General features: G+C 36.1%; 3 protein-coding genes across 5 annotated transcripts; 2 read left to right on the top strand and 1 right to left on the bottom strand.

The window, feature by feature from the left end:
• The first annotated feature begins 1,279 nt into the window (after window positions 1–1,279).
• LOC100116089 (putative sodium-coupled neutral amino acid transporter 10) lies at window positions 1,280–6,273 on the top strand. The gene is made up of 7 exons (XM_001600592.6): window positions 1,280–2,256; window positions 2,482–3,055; window positions 3,132–3,402; window positions 3,483–3,619; window positions 3,697–3,924; window positions 4,004–4,211; window positions 4,338–6,273. Exons 2-7 carry the CDS (start codon window positions 2,582–2,584, stop codon window positions 5,912–5,914), a joined length of 2,895 nt encoding a protein of 964 aa, XP_001600642.1. The 5' UTR covers window positions 1,280–2,256; window positions 2,482–2,581; the 3' UTR covers window positions 5,915–6,273.
• A 211-nt stretch (window positions 6,274–6,484) lies between these two features.
• LOC100116131 (mini-chromosome maintenance complex-binding protein) lies at window positions 6,485–9,323 on the top strand. Of its 2 annotated transcripts, none has more exons than XM_031924773.2 (8): window positions 6,485–6,662; window positions 6,760–6,984; window positions 7,354–7,716; window positions 7,820–8,145; window positions 8,230–8,406; window positions 8,482–8,725; window positions 8,808–8,978; window positions 9,044–9,323. In XM_031924773.2, the coding sequence occupies exons 2-8, from the start codon at window positions 6,892–6,894 to the stop codon at window positions 9,233–9,235; spliced, it is 1,566 nt and encodes a 521-aa protein (XP_031780633.1). In that variant the 5' UTR covers window positions 6,485–6,662; window positions 6,760–6,891; the 3' UTR covers window positions 9,236–9,323. The 2 variants fall into 2 exon arrangements, with proteins under 2 accessions (XP_031780633.1, XP_001600675.2); XM_001600625.5 differs by having other exon boundaries at window positions 6,486–6,662; window positions 6,760–7,034.
• On the bottom strand, window positions 9,068–16,619 carry LOC100680136 (protein FAM166B). 2 transcript variants are annotated; one of them, XM_003424963.5, is made up of 5 exons: window positions 16,109–16,619; window positions 11,918–11,993; window positions 11,668–11,824; window positions 11,021–11,248; window positions 9,068–10,352 (listed from the first exon to the last, which is right to left on the bottom strand). In XM_003424963.5, exons 1-5 carry the CDS (start codon window positions 16,180–16,182, stop codon window positions 10,123–10,125), a joined length of 765 nt encoding a protein of 254 aa, XP_003425011.1. In that variant the 5' UTR covers window positions 16,183–16,619; the 3' UTR covers window positions 9,068–10,122. The 2 variants fall into 2 exon arrangements, with proteins under 2 accessions (XP_003425011.1, XP_031780694.1); XM_031924834.2 differs by lacking the exon at window positions 16,109–16,619 and adding an exon at window positions 12,395–13,149.
• Window positions 16,620–21,314: the final 4,695 nt, after the last annotated feature.

The following is a 21,314-nucleotide window of genomic DNA, read 5'->3' as shown; positions in this document are numbered from 1 at the left end:
TTGATAATAGATTTATTTATCGAATAAAAAATGAACAGTTGTTATCGATACAATCTTATCTCTAGTATTAGTTTTCCATAACGAAATTAATTTTGATCAATCAATCACTTTTTTAAAAACAAAATATTAGTCGAAAGTTTGTATCAATAGCATTTAGATTTTTTCTCATCAGATAATCATTTTGTTATTTATCGAAATTTGCTTAGCTACTTTTTCAGGTATTACAGCTAAATGCATTTTTTTCGCTTCCTATTTTTGTACATAAAAGAAAACTAAAGCCGATTGTGAGAAACGAACCCCTTTACGCAATAATACGAGTGGTAATGACGTTCGTTTTAATGTGTATAATATTTTATTTTTTATGCGAGAGGAATTTAGTAATAATTACAAGTCAAGTAATAAAGATTAGGTAAGAATTAAGAATATTAATAAAACTAAAGGTGCATTATTAGAGGGCAGATTTACAAATCAATAATTGTCAGGTACTAGACAGATTTCGGTGACAGTATGTACGGTGCGTTTTTTATCGATTTTTTGTTGTAATATTTCACTTGTAAATTTTGAAATATTTTCTTTTGAAAGTTAACGAATTGTATGAAAGGACTGTGAGCATGATGTTGATATGAATTCTAAAAAGTCAATTATACTTTTACCAAGAATGTTATATATTAACGTGAAAAACCAATCATTTTATACTATAAACTTTGTGGATTTCAAATGAATGATTTTTACACGTCAGAATTTAAAGTACCTAAATTTGTTAGTAAAAGTGTGATTGAAAAATATTTAACATAATTTAAAATTCACCGAATCGGGCTAGGTGTCTGTCCAACAACTCTCAAATAGGATCAAAAAAAAAAAAATTACGAATAATTCACTTAGCTATGATGTATTTCGATTCAAAAAATATTGTGTAATGTTGCGTATAATAGTGTCAGTTTTGAAAAATAAGACGGTCATCTTAATATTTATGTCCCAAGTATAAAGTACTCAAATGTTTTTAAATATTTATAATAAAATAATAAAAATACTTGTATAAGTACAAAACTGATTTGAACTATTTTATTATTCTCAAACATTTTGCTCATTAACCGTAAGGAAATTTTTGTCAAATGTTAACTTAATACAACTTATAGTTAAGTTCTGATCCATTACGTTTTTTATAATGTATGCACAAATACAGTCATCGAATTCATAAATCCAATACATTTTTTAATGTATAGAAACAATGAAAATGTGCACAATTTTTCAAGTTCAATAAATAAAGAAAAATTAACAAGATCATTTACTAATTTTGTACATTACAAACATTTACTGCTAATCCCAAATCGTCTAATTATTATTTCACGTAAGCTTTTACATCAATAAACCAATCATCACGCTACACATATGTCGCGTATGGTCATATTATTGTAACAGCTGTTTTGCGTTTTTGCAAGGTTCTGAGTCGCGTCAATGTGGGCGATTGTGCTTCCTCTAACAATTATTTATTGAGTAATTTCACGATAAAAAGTTTTTTTTTGTTAAAAGTATTCAGGCTTTTTTCTTGCATTGCAATCCAGATTTATTTATAAGTCCTCATTCCGTTAATTGAATGATTTTAATTCATTAAAAGTAAATATTTATGTTGTGTTTAAATGCAGCTGCCATATTTGGTAGGAAATAAAATTTATCAAATTTTCCATAAAAATAGTTCACGTTTTATTTTCATAAGTATGTGTATGCTTAAATCTCTTGACAAGCTATATTTTGAGTACTGTAGCATACATTGTCACACGTTTACTCAACTTTTTATTACATAATTTATTATATCTGATAAGTTTTTGATAACGTTTTAAATTCAGCGCTGTACAACGATTGTAAAGTATACCAACAGCTGCTTCGATAGACATAATATCATCTGTTCCGAATTACTTACACGTTTGCATTGTTATTGTTTATGTATCTCTCAAGATATATAGTTTTAATTAGCAAGTATCAAATATAAAGAGTTTTTCTTATAAATAATAGTAAACGATCAAATAAAATCAATAAACTTTTTTGATTATTTGTAAGAAGTTTACTATTTGCATACCCACTTGATCAGTTTTCTTAACCTCCAAAGTCTTCTGCATCAAAAAATACGACCGATTTTGGTGCTACGATAACATCATGAATTATGATTGTATGTTAATAAAATTTAATAATCATAGATTAGACTGAAGTTCGACAATCATTATCACAAAAATGTAATGTTGCAAAGAACATTTTTTCAAGGTAAGTCTAATCAAAACGTTTTACTATAATATTTTTGTACAAAAGATAAAGACTTTTACAACGGCTGGCACTAATGTTAAAAGTAATGTTGTAAACTCATTCAGATTGCTAAAAAAGATTTCTACTTTTATTTTACATTTCAAATAGATCCTTTTATTTGACATTACTTACATGCAATGATAATTATTAAGATTTGTGTTATTCATAATATGAAAATTCTTTCAGGTCACAATATGCAAAACTTTCTTTCAAAAAGGATAGGCTGACCTTCAATTTTATTTTGAATTTTATTTTGAATTCGCTCAGTGAAGACTGTGATACCAAGATGATCTCGCACATCATGACTCTTGCCAATGGCATCATTGGTGTCAGTGTGTTGGCTATGCCTTTTTGTTTCAAACAATGTGGCATAGTCTTAGCAACCTTGGTACTGCTATTAAGTAGTATACTTTCTCGATTGGCATGTCACTTTTTAATCAAATCAGCAGTTATGTGTCGACGGAGGAACTTTGAATTTCTTGCATTTCATGCGTTTGGTCCAATGGCAAAAATTTTAGTTGAACTATGTATTATAGGATTTCTTCTAGGAACATGTATAGCGTTTTTTGTTGTGGTTGGAGATTTAGGCCCTCAAATTGTTGGAGAAATGATAAACAAAAATCCTGGAGATATAAGAACTAGTTTTCTCATCACAACTGGAATATTTATTGTTTTACCATTAGGCTTATTAAGGAATATAGACAGTCTTGCAAGTGTCAGTACTGCATCCATTGCTTTTTACATCTGCTTGGTATTTAAAGTATGTAAAAAATAAATATTTAAAGCTAAGAAATTAGTTTTTTTTAAATACTTTAACGCTATGTACATTTCTTCAGGTTATAGCTGAATCAACCCACCATATATTTGCAGCAGACTGGTTTGATAAAGTTGATTATTGGAGACCAGCAGGTATACTACAATGCTTGCCTATTTTTGCCCTTGCTCTCTTTTGTCAAACTCAGTTGTTTGAAATCTATGAAGCCATGCCAAATGCTACTTTAGAAAAAATGAATCAAGTTGTTAAAGGAGCATTAAATATATGTACTACAGTTTATATAAGTGTAGGATTTTTTGGATATGTTGCTTTTTGTACTCAACCTTTCACAGGTATCTATTATAATACATATTATTTGATAGTATTAATAATTTAAATGAATGAAAAAAGTATAAAACCATATAATTTCTAGGAAATATTTTAATGAGTTTTGAACCAAACTTGACCTCTGAAATAATCAAAATAGGTTTTGTATTGTCTGTAGCATTCAGCTTTCCTCTAGTCATTTTTCCTTGTAGAGCAAGTTTGAATTCCTTGTTATTCAGAAGAGTAAGTTATCATCTTATTATATTTATTGAAATTTTTATCAAAAATGTTTAATAAGTTGAGTTTTTATAAAAATTTAGGGTTACGCACATGAAACTACAACAAGTTATATAACTGAAGCAAGATTTAGATGTCTTACAACTTTTATTGTAATAATAGCTCTAACCATTGGAGTTTTAATTCCTAACATTGAGTTAGTTTTGGGCATAGTTGGGTCAACTATTGGCGTTATTATATGCCTTATATTCCCAGCTGCATTTTTTATATCAATTAATACAAAAAATACTAATGAAAGGTTGCTTGCACAGGTGAATAAAAATAAAAAATATATATTTAGAATACAAATTTAAAAGCAGTATAGTTTTTACATAATAGGCTGATTTTCAGATTCTTGTATTTACTGGTGTTTGGATCATGATTCTTGGGACATATGCAAATTTGTATGCTATAGAGCAATCATCCAATTCTAGAGTTACAGCAACAACCATGAAGCTCCCTAGTCAAATCAATAATATGCCTCATTCGCTCATTAATAAGGACATGCTTCATAGGCCAGATCAACCTGAACAGTCTGATATTTTAATACATAACGAAGGTATGACTTCTATATGATTTTTATAGAACAAATTTATAGAAAATGTATAAAATACCGAATATAACATTTTCAGAAGAACTATTATTTTCAATTACATCCTGATATTATAATATATCTATTCCGTAGTCGATGCTGAAAGACTGAAGCCAAAAGTTCCTGATAAACTTCCTGATGATGAAAATGTTCGACAAGAACCTCCTGTCCCTGTGGAGCGGGTACCTGAAACTGAAAAATTAAAAATTAAACAAGAACCAAATATCTTTGAAACTGTGACAATCAGTCCGAAAATTCAAGAGATAGTTGACAAAATAAATAACATGGATAATGAATTGATAAAAGAAACCAACAGGGGATATGATTCCTTAAAAAAGACTAAAGAGACAAACGAACTACCTAAAAAAATAGAGGATAATTCAATACCTGTCAAAGATAATGATAAAACTGATACAGGTCAAAAGAATGATGTTATAGCAGTTGATGCAATAAAGAAAGAAGACTCAGAATTAGCAGCTGACAAAGAAATGTCTAATGTTGATTCTGTTCAAAGGCGTGAACAACTTGAAAAGACTTTAAAGAAACATTTGATAGAACAAAAAGAAATGCTTCAAGAGCAAAAAGAACTATTGAAAGATATTGAACAACAAAAGAAAGAACTGCAATTAGATAAAAAACCAGAAATCGTGAAAGAAAATAAAAAAAATGAAATGATTAAAGAAAATGCAGAAGAACATATAGGAGATGAGTTACGTGTACCTATTAAAGCCAACCAAGTAAATGTTAAAGCTGACCAAGTAAATGAGAAACTAAATAACAATCAAGATACTTTACAGACTAAATTGGAAATGTTAGGTGATGGTGCAAATTCACCAATTTTAAAAAGTAAGGACATACTGTTAGAAGTCGAGAATTCAGACAAGAATGAAGGTATTCAGAACAATGAAATTCCGAATAACGAAAAACCAATTAAAAACGAACAATTAGATAATATTAACGGTCCAAATAGTAATAGGAACTCGTCTTTAGTTTCTAATTTAAATGATGGACCAGATAATGTGTTAATTAAAAAATCAGAGGACCCAATCATTAAAGCATTAACTCGACAGTCAAATAAGATTGCAAACGGCAACGAAGTGATAGACATTCCTTCAGATGACCGGAAAATTAATGTTAATTTGAATGATAAAAAAGTCGAAGATAAAGTTAGAGACAAAAATGATAAGTATTCCATTCCAATCGTCTTGAAAATGAACAACCAAACAAAACTAGTACTAGACTCAGAACATTCGAGCATAAATAAAAGTAGTCCTGATGTAGCAGGAGTCGGTAGGGATATTTTAGAAGAACATCAAAGGGAAAAGAGAACAATCAGTTTAGAAACTGATACTGCTAAACTTAATCATGAGACAAATTCTCCTGATGGCAAAAGCAATGCTATGATTGAACATTCTATAGTTGATAAAGAAATTTGTACAAAAGACGAAACAAAATCCGAAAATTCAAATTTGAATGTGAAAACCGAACCAAGAAAATCGACGGAAGAACCAAATTTCGAAAATTTAATTAAAACAAGTGCTTATCTATCTGAACAAAATATTGTGAAAAGAGTTTTAATTGATCCAGACTTAAATTTAGGAAATAATCATGTGAAATTAAAAAAGCGCGATTTGAAAACTTTAGATTTTAATGAAGACAGCAAAAAATAGTTAATACATCTTTAAATTATTGTTTTATTTATTACGAAATTTGTATAAATATTCATTATGGTTTATTTATTTATTTTATTAAATTACTGATCTTTTTTTTACAAGTTTTAAAACGGTATAAGATTTTGAAATGTGCTCTAATGATAAAGCTTTGATTCTATGCTTGTATAATTTTTACAAAATTATATAGATATTCTTTTTATGTTGTCATTTTAACAACAAACATATGAGGCTGAACAGATAAAGTCAGGAGTATGTAAAATGAAGCTACTTTTTTGGATTTTGGAATATTAAAACAGTATCTTATATGTATATGTACATGTATATATGCATGGTTGATAAATATATTTTTATAGGAATAACAAAATTTTATTCTTTATCATTTCTGGAAAAATATTAACCCTCTTCATGAATTTTCGTTATTGATACCCCACTTGATAAAGAAATCAATCTATCGTATAGTATACCTATGCTTATATCTATCGCTTCGAAGTTTAAATTTCAGAAATAAATTACAGAGTCCTCTATATATGGATTATAAAATATTTACGGTGGCGCTGTATGTCAGTGTACGTATAAGTTTTGGCGCGTTATTTTTTCACATGCGGATATAAGAAATAGCTGCTCAACAATAATAACGCGGCTTTTTTACATTGTCTGCTTTTAATATTGTAAATGATAAGATTTTAGTTAACTGATAAGAAATCCTAATAGTTATATAGCTCCTACTAAGTAGATTTAAAAATGGGTAAGTAAGAATTAAGTCATCTGATATCTGAAGGTTAAGTTAATTAATTAAAATTTAAGAATTTGTTTTCTATAATTTATACAACATTAATTTCCAGCTGTAAAACCAAGTGATTGGACTGTTGATTATTTTTTGACCAATGAGGCTGAATGCTTACGAATTTTAGAGGACGTAGTTGCACTGCGAGAGATTCCTTCACTTGAGAGTGCACCATTGGATTATTTTAAAGATGGGCAACTTGTTCGGTTCCAGGGAATGCTTCAGGACATGTATGATCCTGAATATTACTTCAAGAGTTATCAAGTTGTTGATACAGCTACAGGTGAAAACAGTTCTAGATGTGGCATGTATTTAGATGGTGCACGATGTCAGGTAATACAGTGTATTTAAGTAATTAATAGTAGAAAAAAATATGACTGCATGATTTTGTAATCAATTTTTATTGAAAGAAATGATGGTCTTTGAGGAGCACGTTGATCCCACGTTTAACATAATAACGTTCCGGGTAGTGCAAGACCAAGAACAAATGCATAAAAGGTCGCTACAGGTGTGAGATACTTAAAGCTTAGTTTATCTCATGTATGATGCTACCAACAAATTTTATATTATAATAGATAATAATTGTTAATGAAAAATGTTTTAATTTGATGTGTTAAACTAATTTTTATGAATCGATTGTTTCAAATTTTAGCCTCATGAACATGTATTAGTCAATTCGAATAGTAATGAAACTGCAGAAAGACAAACTTGGATTGTAATTTCCATACCAGGATTAAATGATTGGGCTAAAGAAAGTTCTTCTATTCCAAAAGATCAAATGGTAACACCTGCAGAGTCAAATATGAAGGAACGCAGTAAAAGGTCATTGGATGAAACACACGATGAGCCAATGGATTGTTCAGAACCAGTTAAGAAAAAAGAAAAAGTTGTCACAAATGATTGTGATGCTGGTCCATCTCAATCACAAAACTCAGAAACTCCTAGAATAGTTTCTCAAGATCACATTTTAAACTTTCCAATACCAAACAAAAATGGAAAAGCTTGTATTATAAAAGTAAGTGTTTGGAATCAAAAAATAGAATTGTCTTAGGTATTTTTTATGAACTTGTTTTAAATTTTAAAAATACATATCTTAGAATGTTATTGTATTTATCTAGGTTTATAAAGAATATCCAGTAAAATTAAATGAAGTAATTGATATTGTTGGCTTCATCTCCCTGGATCCAAATTTAAGTGAAATTCACGATTCAGAAGAAATGGCTAATGATCCTGAGTGTCAAACACATCATCCTCCAGCCTCAATAGTTCCTAGACTACATGCAATTAAAATCTTGAAAGAAAATAATCCTCGTATTCCTGAAGCAAGCAGTATATTTTCAAAAGCAGCAAGTGTGAGAGATGATCTACGAATGGTATTGAGTCAATTACTTTTTGGAGATGAAATAGCAGCTGACTATATGATTTGTCATTTGATTTCTTCAGTGTATGTTGGCACAAGATGTGTTTAATAGTATTTTACTTTAATATGTTTAAAATTAAATATTTTCATGTGGTGGATGAATTTCAGGTATCTAAGAAAGGATTGTTTGAGTTTGGGAGTTTATCCTCTGAATATTACGAATTTTCCAAAAAAGTATGCAAGCTTTACAAAAGACTTATATGAAATTTTGAAACAAATTATAGCAAAAAGTCATTTATTGGATATTACACTGGAAAATCTTAATGATTTGAATTTAGTGCCAAAGTACGTCAGTCTTGATTGTCATTTATGATTCTCTGACACAATTTTAACAACAAATTCGTTTTTTCTTGTTTTTAGAAAAGATTATGAGTGTAACAGATTAACAAGCGGTGTTTTGCAGCTCAGTAAGAATACTCATTTAGTACTTGATGAAACTAATTTGACCACTGGTGAAGTTTCAACATTCGGAAGACAAAATTATGGCGTCATTACAGATCTGATTCAGTTCCAAAAATTAGCATATGATTTTAAATTTTATACCATGGAATATGAAACAGATATACCTGTTTTGATTTTGTCAGAATTTAAATCTTTCATACCTGTAAGTTTCTTAAATACTCCGAATTGCTTATGAATTATTGAATAATAATAATAATAATAATTAATACGCTTTTTTTCTTCAGTGTCCAAACCGAGTTGTTTTAAGACCTGATCCAGAAACAGTTAACGTGTACCCTCAAGTTCTTGAAGCTGCCAAACAGTTTTTGAAAGATGAGACAAGATTAAACGATATTCGGCAGTACGTAAACTCACTCAAGAATGCAAAATTTGATTTTGCTAAGGAAACTGCAAAGGTAAGTTGAACGAAAATACATGGATATAAACATGATATTAATTATTAAAATTTAATACGTAATAGGTAATTCAAGATGATTTTGTGAGATTAAGGCAAGCGGATAAAAGCTTCTCAGCTGATAATTTACATTCCCTGATGGTGCTTTCGAGATTGATGTCTCTGTCGCATGGGTTGAATTCGCTAGAACCTGAAATGTGGAAGAGAAGTTTAGAAATGGAAATGGAGAGGATAAGTAGATTACCGAAACGTAATTAGGTTTATGATGTAAATAAGTACGTAATGTATATTTATTAACTATGTTGAATACTTTATTTTTTTTTTGATAAACTTTTTAATACAATCATGGATGGTATTATTTATTTTGACGATCCTTCCATTGCAATTTTTCTGTATTTTTCTCTCATTTATTTAGAATGATAAATTATTTCTCAATTATTAACAAAATGTGGATGCATAACAACTTAAATTATGCTAAATTTCATTTTTGTTCTCTCAGCAAAAATGAAACTAGCTTTCTATTTCTTAAATCTAATAAATATGTCTATCAGAGATATTTCGCAGTGGAAATTACTTGTAGACCTTTTATTACAAATAATTTAATGAAACTACGAAGCAGACACTGGCAATATTTAAACGACTATAAATACATATACTATCTATTGAATTTGTAATTACATTTGGACGGATAAAGTTGCAATTCTGTGTATGGTAGCACTATTTATAAGTATTGAAAAATTATTTCGCTGTTCTTTGTGATGAAGAATATCTATATTCTTAAGAATAATGTATTTAAAGAATAGTAGTATACATCAGATTATAGTTGTACATTCTTCGTTCTTTTTTCTTGTTTTATAATTATTTACAACGGTTTCAAAAATCAACTTTTTCAATAATCAATCTTATGATTTAAATTAATCGAAATTGCACAGTTTTAATGATTCCTGATTTCTCGCCGAAGTATTGGTATCGCGTTTGTATCAATAAATATTTTGGTATGACATTGGCTACATTGTTACTTGGCCTTGATTCGTTTTTTTACACATCAGCATAGTAAAATCGTCAAATCGCAAGGCTCAGCTTGGCAAGGCTACGATTGACGATAGGAACTGCAAGAAATAAAAACCAGCCTCCTTGTGAGACGCTTACGCCCTAACGTGCCCCGTGTCGTCGAGGTAAGCCACCTCGAGGACCCTTTCGACTGCGTGCGCGTCTTTGGCTGTACCAAGTCTTGATTGTCGCTCCTTTTGCAGTATCTCCAGGCCCCTCTTCGCTGCCTGGGCGTATCTCTTGGATAAGGCTACTTCGCCCTTGGCTCCGGGTATGTGACCGGTGTAGCCCACGATAGGCGGGCTCTCGGCTGACACTTGGTTGTCTAGACGGGTTGAAAAGAGTATAATGCAAATGAGTATCTTTGCTCCATGGATGCGGAGATTTCTCGAGAGGCTGAGTAAGTGTTGGCGTTGCTGTGCTAAACATCAAGTGCACTGAGCTATCTAAGGAAGTTGGTTTTACAGAGTGAAGATTTGAATTTTTGGCACTAACTCATCCCCTCGAAACATATATAGAAATGAATTGACTTGATTTTTACCTAATAATGCATCATGGTTCGAAATAATAGAAAAAAATGCAAGCGATTGTTTAATGTTTCGAAAATTGTACTTTTCTCAATCTGTTTTTAACTTTTTGGCGCTTTTTCGTTCTGTCTGCAAGTCAACGTAATATATGAAATTATTCATCCATCCGAAATTCACCATTTCGACACTTACGACAAAGTGCACATAACACAAACATTGTGACGTAAAAAAAACGTACGCATTCAACATAAAGTATCTCACAAATATTTTCGCTTCGACCAATTAGCGAAACTTTGACGAAGAACCTTCAGCCAAAGAAAAACCCTCCCCTTTCAAAATCAATCGCTCCGTCGACCTCGAGCGATCCATAAATAAAAAAAGTACGTATCCAACAACAAGACGCGAGACGTCAAAGCAACCACTGAATAATGAATCCATTGCAGTCAATCGTTCGCACATCACCTACCGAAGTACTGTCGTCTCCGGCTGCCGTGTCCATGGTCGAGCTCGACGTCGACGTTGTCCGAGCGGACACGTGACAGGAGGTTCCGGGGATCCGTTCGCTCGGCGTGGGCCCTCATCGCGTCCCTTCGGGCCTTCAATTTGTTCTGGGTTTCGCGCCACTCGACCGCGCCTTCCTCCACGGCTTTCATGAAGGTCAGGCCGTAGCTCCTGTTGAAGCCCGGGATGTAGCCTGTGAAGATACATTTTAAATTAGAAGTTATGTTTTTATTTTGCTGGTAAATTCTATGGTTGAAATAGTTAATTAATTTTTTTTCTCGCGGAAAGAAAGTAATGAGTTATTTAGCTTGGGTTTTCAGCTCTAAAACATTCGTAACTGTCGACGTTCTTACTTTAAACTGCGCGATATTAGTTTCTTGCATCGAAGAAGTTGATCGACAGCGAGAAAGCTTTGAAGTAAAGCCGTCCTATTTCGTTCGCGTTGAACATTTTACGAGAAAAGACTGCTTTCGAATGGAGAGTCGATAAATTGAGAAGCTTAAACCGTTTTTTTTTTCGCATGGACAATTAGTGAGTCGTAAGTATTTTTCCGATGATAAATAAAACGTCAACTCTGTGCATAATGAAGGTTGCAGTCAAAATTTTACACACCCGTGTAGCCCAAAATGTACGGCGGAGCTTTGTACATGTATGCATCTTTTTTCCAGTCCCTTCTGATGTCCTTTTCCCGCTGAATCGTGACTATGGATTCTTTCCCGGCGCTCGGTCTGTACGGGCCCGTTTTAAGTATCTTCTTCTCTATGAGCTCCTGCGGAAAAATCGAGGTTAGACGCGGTGTAATTATAGTAGTATAATAATGTGTGCCGGCGCGGTATAATCAAATTTCAATGTTCTAGTTTACTTTCATAATTTCTTCGGTACATGCCCCGTATCTCTTGCCAACTCGGAACTTCAGGGTCGGACAGTGTCCTGTGTACCTGAAAAATAGTACGTGTTATTACGCCACAGTGATTTATGCAATTACGTGAAAGTTTCTGACTCCTCATGAAGAGTTATATTTTTAGATATTCGTTGGGATGTGCGCGGGAGCTATTTAATTTTTTTTTATCGAGTTAGATCTGTTATTGCATAGGTATAATTAAGCATCTCCAACATCAAGGTCAACCGATTGTTCACGCGCACATCCGAAGCCATTCGCGAGCTAATTTGATTTTAGGAAAAAATAACGCGGAAGCGAATCATCATCATTGGTTCCATTGACTTTTGCATTTTTATATGTAATATGTACTAACTGACTACTATAATTTTAAAACCGAACTCGCATTTAATGACGTACGTAACGCATCGCCATAATTTTCCTCATTGAAACGCTAATCACCTCGAATGAACGACTCAAATAAGCAAAATCCAAGTAGTCTCGCGAGCGAGAGCGACTATACACTGTACAGCAGCGGATTTACGTATTCACGCCGCGGACGAGCGATATCGGCGAGTCTCGGAGTATAGCGTGGCTCGGAAGTGGGCCAGCGCCTACCCACTAAATCCAAGCGGCAGCAGCTCGGCTTCGTGTGACGGTCATGGCTCAATAACCAGCTGGTACACAGCAGCTACTCGGCTATAGGTATAATACGCGCGCGAGCTACTGCTTTTTTTGCAGCTATTCTCATTGTTCGCGGCCTCGACAATGTCAATGCCCAGCGGTAGCGGTGAGCGGATCGCCTTTGACGCGCTCTCGAGATATCGGATGGATATCCTGCGGAGCGAGAGATGAGCACTGTTGCGTGCTTGGCTTGCCTTTATGGCTCGATTAAAATTTTACTGACGCACTTGCGTTTTCGTTGGTGATGCGGTCATGCATCTATTAGCTGTGTGTGCCGTTAACTGCTGTTTTTCGTGTTGTAGGCATTTTTTAATAAAATACGACAGTTTACACGAGTGATAATTTTGATGAGATTTGAGGCTCATTGCCGTCCTTCACGAAATCAAGATAGTGGTCAGATTTTTGTTTGGATACCTTGAATGCAAGGCTCAACAGTATTTTTTGCAAGATTCGCATCTTGCACATCAACTCGCTGTAATGCTACTCCGTTGTCGTGATATTCATTTCAAGAATAAAATCATAACGATGATAATTCAAAGTCTTATCATTAAAAACTATTATAAATTCGAGAATAATTTTCACCGATTTGATTGCCAATTCAAACTCTATACAAGTTTCAGGGACTCGCCTATAACATCAAAGACTATCGTTTCCCGACTCGCGATCCTAAAGCCAGTAATTCATACTTGAAAGTTCGAACGCAATTCAGACATTTGAAACAACAATCCTTGCAAGCGATTCGCCCGTACCAACACCATCAAACATTCAATGCAAGCTCAAAGTTCAAAATAGACTTTCCCTTTACCCCGATCCTCCCGCACTACACTATATACATCGAGGAAAGCTCGCAACAAACGCCCACAAGAACTTGAACCTCGCTCAGCTGGCCGCGATCGTTTTGCGATAACACCACCACATACCATACATATTACCCTATATCGTTCCGCAGCGAGCTGTTAACGGTGAGCTTTGATAACAGTCGGCCCAGAGCTTTATTCGCCGAATCGATACTCGAACTACGCGCCCCTCGTGTATGCATCCATCGCCTTAGCCGCGCGCGACTAACTTTTGTGCGTGATTATAGGGCTCGCGTGGCGCGCAGTAGTAGTCGAGGCTGGGCGCAACGTGGCACCGCGACTGGTACCGAGCTTCCTTTGTGTATTCCGATGTCTGTGTGTATTTGGACTGCTGTGCTCTGATATTTAGTTTTCGCTGCTTCTGCTGCTTCGTCTTCGGGAATTTATCGGCATAGCGAGCGAGATCGCGGAGGTGAAGAATTTTTAACGTTGCGTGTCGTCGTTACTGCTGGGAGGGATATGAAGGATTATACTTTGGGTTCTGCTGATCTTTCGTGCGAGATTTGGTAAATTTAAAATGAGAATAATTTGTTTCGGTATGATACGAGCTGCTGAGCGAGACTTGCGTAATGCTATCATTCGTTTTTCATTTAATAACACAAATGTGAATTTGCGGATATCGAGGAGTAATTCATCGAGAATTAAAATTCAAATCGATCAAAGATTCGTGTTAATGGGCTATCATGAAAAATGAACAGCTGGATCAGTGAACAAAATCTATTCTGCAGCTAGTGCATCACCTGTTGGCTTGTGACATTGCGAGGTTTTCGACCTTTTTATAGTTACAATTGTATGGAATTACAGTAAGCCAGTTCGATGCTCTGAAATGACTTGGCTTGAGAGCTCGTGTGTAGTTCAAGAAAAATACACATTTTCAAATAACTGTGTGTGCCACAATTGATTCGTTTATACGAAAAATTACAAAGACTTTTGGTTTTAAGATAAACTATACCAATTTTTGATTCCCTGATAAATATCCATTTCATGTAATAGAATAAGAATCATCATGTATTAGTGCATAGTTAGTGTATTAACAAAAGAAGTAAAGCATCATAGAGTATTATAATGTGTTTACTCCCGCACGCACAGGTATGCTCGATTCACTCGCATTTTCGTTGCTTGTTACATTGACCTGCTCCACTTAAGGGTTGATTCCAGTTTTAGTTGAATATGTATGGTCAGCCATGCGAACTAGTTCCATAATTCGATGCCGCTTAGTGCTTACATAAGAAAAAAGCATGAATAAGAAACTCGCGTTGAGAAGGGTATACAGTGTCAAGAGTTTATTTGCATTGCGCTAGTTGTGCCATTATACCATGGATCGATTTTTTCATGGAGCAAATTATGTTTGGTCTGCAGCAGTTTATTCTCAATCCAGTGATAGAGGATGATGTTGAACTTTCGTTACACCGAGTCGGGTCGACTGGCCTTTCGCTGTTTGAACTTTTCTATAAGCACTACGCCATAGCGATGATGATAGCCTATGCCAAAACTGCCTTGGGGACATTGCTGCTTATGGGTCACCCATGATATACAAGGAAAATTTATAAAATACATTTGATAACAATCGACAGAAATAAATTTTCCATTAAATCAAAGGGCATACAATATAAAGCGAACCTTTAAAGGGCGTGTGTTTACAAAAAAGAGGATGTTCACGCTCAGGCGACTGTCGTCTTTTGTGTGCGCGCATGTAAGCTACACTCCGACGTCCGTACACATTTGCTGTTTACAGTGTCAGGAAATCTCCACATCGCTTGTTCAAATAGCGGGGAAGTCGCACATTATACTTCGCTCTCGGCGTCTCTTATTTTATACTCTTCTTTTTACTGTCGCACAAAAAAACCCACTACACGATAGGTCTCTTTGCTCAAGCCGTACAGGAATAAGTGTGACACGTCGTGGAATTTACATTTCGAGTGTTGACTGCGACTCTGATTTATCAGTCATATCCAGAGAGGGAACTCAATGTTTGCAGGTCGCGATCAAAATGTCAAGTGTTTGTCTTTAAAAATGCTTCAGAATTGACGATAACGTGCATTGCGTAATACTGAAAATGCCTTATGATAGAGTACACTGATTGGATTTCGACGCAACAGAATTCTGATCCAACTTTTCCTCTGATGCATTGTATAGCCGTACACAGGGACGTTGCATCAATGCCAAATAGAACGTGATGAGTAGAGAAGACGCGAGCGTCATCAGACGGCATTAAAGTCTCTTCAGTTCGGCGTTCTGTCATTATGCAATACGTCTCGCGCACATGAAGCATTATTATTCATTGCTCCGTAATAGAGTTACGAATTCAATTAGCCGGCACTGCTGCTGCTGCGGCTGTGATTAGAGATAGGGTCTAAAAGGATAGTTCTAAAGGTATATTTATACATTATTAGCCTCATTATGTATCGTACTGGGACCACTCTGTGTAACAACAAATTCTCCAAGGATTTAAAATCAGATTATTACGCCGCCGATAGCATCTGTTAACACTTTTGGCGCACACGCAACAATGAACGAAAGTAGCCCTGTGCTGCAATATAAGACTGCCATCAGGTGGCACGTTGTCTCAATTGTCAATGCTCGTTAGCGCAGAGTAAACAGACCGTCGATCGTATAGCACACGTAACATAATTACCCTGGAAGATGAGCTCCGCATCCCTGCTGGAAGAACTGTTCGCGCTGCTCCTCCGTCACGGGATCGAACAGCATCTTGTCACCTTCCGATCCTCGTAAACCAAACGAAAAACAAAAAATCACCGCACTCTTACGAAATTCAGTAACAGCCGAGCTCGCATCGCGCTAAAAGCGTCGAGCACATGTCGGCCATGGAAACGCGCGCCAACAAAGCAGCCCTCTCGAGAGGAGAGCTTCTCGGCTCTTCGATTTTCACATAAAAAGAAGGCTCGCGCTCGCTCGACTGCCGAAACGAAAGGCTAACCGGCTCGCTCGAGATCATCAGTGCTACTAAGCGCTTGGGCGCGATAAACAAAACGACTTTGCACGCGGTCTCGGGCGCGCCAGTGAAACAAAACTGTATATAGTCGGACGCGCGCAGCTGTAAGTACAATGCCACAGAGAGCCTATGCTCGCGGCCGTCCTACTAAGAGGCGCCCCTCCAGAAACTACTGCCGCGCGCACACGCATCGAGCTGCTGTATAGAGGAGTTGGCTGCTGCTGCAGACAGGTAAACGCTTTTTCCGGTGTGTGCGGCGCGCCTCGACGCCGCCACGGTCACTTCCATGCGCCGCACGCCCGGCTTGCCGGCTTCCTCTCTCTCTCTCTCTCTCTCTCTCTCTCTCTCTCTCTCTCTCTCTCTCTCTCTCTCTCTCTCTCTCTCTCTCTCTCTCTCTCTCTCTCTCTCTCTCTCTCTATCTGCCTCTTTCTCTGGATTCTCTGATTCTCTGTGGTTTCTGACTGACTCTTGTATTCGAACGTTTTCGAGGCGAGGTTTCGATGCTCCGTTCCGCTGTGATTGTCAGTCAGGTGCGAGATTGCTCTTGACGGGCTCGGAGTTGATCTACTGTCATTGTGTGCCTTGACTCTTCTGCTTTCTGTGAAGAATTTTCTCCGTATCTTTCGCGTAATTTATTTAGACTATAAAGAGGTTTTGAGAATGAGCACTTGTGGTTTGAAACTCGGAAAGACGTACCTTATGAAAACTTTTGCGAGAGACTGTACTTCTTCGGAATCTGCAGTACGATCAAATAAGGGCTCTAACGATCAGGAGTGACGCGGTGAATGCGTGATGATTAAAGTAAATCCGTTAAAGCTTTCTTCACGTATAAATAAAATAACTAAGATGATTATGATGAGTTGGTCCTTGATGTAATGGCATTTCTCATTAAACAAAATCAATTTTATGCAAGATAATATCATGAGATTAATAGCCTGCATGCTAAACATTTTTTTTTCATTCGGCTACTTTCTTCCTATCCATCAAGCAAAGTTCGTTTCGTTATCGAGCCTTGAAGGTTACAAGGTCTAATGGTTAAAATGAATCGGGGAAAACTCCCTCGTGGAGGTGAGTCAAACATGAGCTTTGGAATAATCTTGCGGATAGCCACACCAGCTTGTCAAATGCATTAAGCATTTTGATGGCTGTAATCCTGTTGCAAGCTGTTGACGCCTTCTGATTTGCATAGTTGTTACGAAGCTCCTTCGTTAATTGCGAAGGCAAATATTGATTTGTAAATGCCATACTGTTAATGCTAATCTTGAGTGGATAAATATTGATCGTCGAATTGAGTGCAATTGGAGAATATTTAACTTGAAGATTTAAGATTTAGAAAAACGTAATATTCGTTGGTCAATATTATCTCGATGAGTTTGCAAGTGGAAAATTGCATCTACATCAGTGGTAACGAATGTTCTATTTTTATACGCTATTTCTGTTCCTGTATTGTACTGATACAATTATGTTTCAAAATATGATCTATATATTCGAGAGTTACGCAAACGTGATGTAATATCGTTCCCTTTGATTTGGTTCCGGATTAGCTTTATCGGATTACAAAAAGCCAGCTTTTCTTTTTCATATGAACCTATTTATTTTCACACACAATACACTCAAAACATTGATGAAGTTTTAAGTTTAGCGTATAAGTACTTTGAAATAATATAATTGCAATTCGAAATTGAGCGGACTAATGGAAATTGTCAGTTTGAAATAATACCAATAACTCGTGCGAAAAGTCGATAATGAAGTTGAACGCTCGACGATGTTCATGGCACACAATGGAAAGCGTTATATATTACTTAGATCGATTTCTTCCAGCCACATTACACTTCACAGCTATGTCTTATTCCAGCGCCGTTCTTTTATACATGCATACTTGACTTCCTTTTCTCAAGGGCTTTTTATGAACTCGTTTCCGTGCTTAGTAAAAAGATGTAAGTTCTGTAGCCGTTATATTGCGTAATATCAGTCATATTTGACACACTGCTATTATTGCACTGCGATCGTGGGTTGGGTGTAATTTTCCGTTAAAAAAGTGTAGCTAAATTTAAAGTAGTTTGAGCAATCGTTTTGATCTGTTTGAGATGCAGTGTATACGCTATTAATGTACATGCGCATCAAGATTACGATTTGCAACTGTAATCCAGTTCAAACTACCTATTGAGAATCATTTGACCGACAGAAATTCGAGCTCTGTGTTTTCCAGACGTTTCCAGATGTCAGTAAGAGGCAAGATTTTCCAGCCAGGGTAAGAGAAGTTGCCAGTCGGATCCTTGGCTGATGGTAACACGTCCCTATACCAGCAATCGGTAAGTTGTTTTTTTACTCCCTCTGGACTTTGCTGGAACATTCTAGAAGAGTAGCCAGAAATACTTGCACATTCACTTTTAAATATACCAATACCATAGATGCCTACGTAAAATCATCGAATTAGACAATTAAAAATTAATTTACAAATCGAATCATCCGAATTCCCGAGTATCGATAAGCAACATCAAAACGTTTCAAGACGATCTCTTCAAAAGGAAAACAGTGCGTACAACACAATGGGCATCGGAATCACGCAATCTCGCGTAATTACGAGATAAAGCGAATCGCACGATATCAATCGCGATCGAATCCATCGATCTTGCGTCATGCAAATCAAGTTCCAGAGAAAACGGAGTTGAATCACACACACACACACACGCGCGCGAGATGACGAGGCGCCGATATCTTCTTTTATTCGATAAGCTAGTAACGATATCGCGCGATCTCTCCTGAGAAACGCGACACTCGCGTAAGAAAATCGTAAGCTCATTTCCGACTTGTGTACACGTATGCGTGCATCTGTTATAGCTCTGTCTATATGTATGAGCATCAGGTGTACACTGCGGCTATCGCATTACTCGCAGGTATAGCGTGTACAGGAATGCGGGCAGTCAATGGTCGCGCGTATACGCTGCGATTAATCGCGCGATCTTGATAAAAGAGAACTATATTCCCGACCAAGGATATACCTGTGGACGATGATTAGCGGGTTTTTTTTTTTTATTGTCGTTTAAAACGATATCTGACGTTGTTCGCGTTTTTTCTCTCGAATTTATTATCAATGTTTACTGCTTGCTCGGACATACTGTTATTATATTACAGCGATGATTATGCCTGTATACTTGGATAAATTGAGGGGTAATAATTTTAACGACTTTGTTTTCGACTGCATAATACTTCTCGAAATTAAAATTATTGGTTTCACAATAGCCACTCGCTTTCCATTGTAAATGAGAAATGTTATTAATTGTTAGTAATCTAAGTTCGCTCGAAGGAAACAATCCCTTTGCGATCTTAATCGAGTACACGTGTATGACAGAAAGTGCGTTTTAGTTTTCCACAGTTCGATATTGCCACGTGTCGGTCACTTCGTTTCCCGCCTCACTGAGTAATTAGGTGACATTAGCATTTATTTAGGCTGTTTGACAGACGCCCAACAGGCCTTTAATTCTATTCGATCGACTGCGTAAATAATCGGCTTTTCTACTACTGCGCACTAAAGCTACATTGTCCTGACCCTGTAAGTACACATTTTATTTGAAGATTCGCCTCGAGGCGGAGAACGAGGGGTGCGATCCAATTTCTACAAGCTTATTGCACATTGCTGAATTCGTTTCTTTTAATTGACGTTATAATTAGTTTTAAAGTGGACACAGGCTTTTCGCTAAATTTCGTATAGTCGAGAAGCCGTACTGCTTTCCACTTCCTTATTTTCGAAATTTAAAGAACATTTGAGAAGTTATCCTATGGAACGAATTAAAACTTCAAACACATAAAGGCTTTTATCGCAGCGCAATTTCCTTCTTTTCATATAATATGTCCCTCGTGTGAACGAGTATATATACACACACACACACACACACACACACGCACATACTTTCGTCTACCTTTTCTTCCTGTATACATGTACACACTTTCTTCGAGACTCTCCGCGACGACAAGTCTCAAGTGTACACGTATACACGCCAATGACGTCGCCGAGACGTACCTGAGGCTATTGGTTTTTAATTCACATTCCCTGTGTGCCGTCTGCCACTGCTCAGCTTCGTCCTCGAAGAGCCCTTCGCGCGCGTGCCGCAAAATGCCGCCCGCGCCCGCGCCCGCGGGGTAAGAACGCGGAACCTCCCTAGAAGAGCTATAAACGAATCGACTCGCATTTTCGCGGGATTATTGCTTTTCGGGCTAGTCGATATGAGGAGGAATGGCTTTCTGGATAATGGCCGCGTGGAGATTTGAATGAATGAAATTTCGATGGGGTGGGCGGTTATTTGGAGCGATGTTTTATTGCTCCGGATTGAATTCGTAATGGGGATGGATATAGTCGACGTGAATCGAACTAGGAGTTTTCAAGGAAATGTGTTCTGTATTTGTATTATCTTGTAACTTTTTATTCTTATTTTTACGTATTTTTTATGTTCTGATTTATTCCACGCAAGCTCTCTCTGGTTTCAAATGACGCGACGTTTTTTCGCCTTGTAAATCGTCTCTGGTTACTTTTCATAACGTGATGCAAGAATAATTTACAGTCCGTTATCATGTTGAAAATTCTGATAATGTCTGTTGTTCTGACGCTTGACACGTCGTTCATAAAGTCAAGAATAAGGAAAAATGCGATTATGCCGTGAAAACTTAATTTACAAGCTGCAATAAAGATGCTCTTTTCAGATCCGTATAGTTATACATCTAGAATGCTGCAGAATTCAAACAAAACTAGGTCAATGCTATTCGTTCGACAAGAAGCGGCAGCATCGTTTCATTTAATATAAAAAAAAAGTTAGCAAACGCATAAAAGATAGCAGCTAGGTTGTAAACTTTTTTATCCCTAAAATATACGCGCTACGAGCGTCGCACGACG

This window comes from Nasonia vitripennis, chromosome 1 (assembly GCF_009193385.2).
Source record: "Nasonia vitripennis strain AsymCx chromosome 1, Nvit_psr_1.1, whole genome shotgun sequence".
Classification (NCBI taxonomy): domain Eukaryota; kingdom Metazoa; phylum Arthropoda; class Insecta; order Hymenoptera; family Pteromalidae; genus Nasonia; species Nasonia vitripennis.
This window is presented reverse-complemented; position numbering and strand designations above follow the sequence as displayed.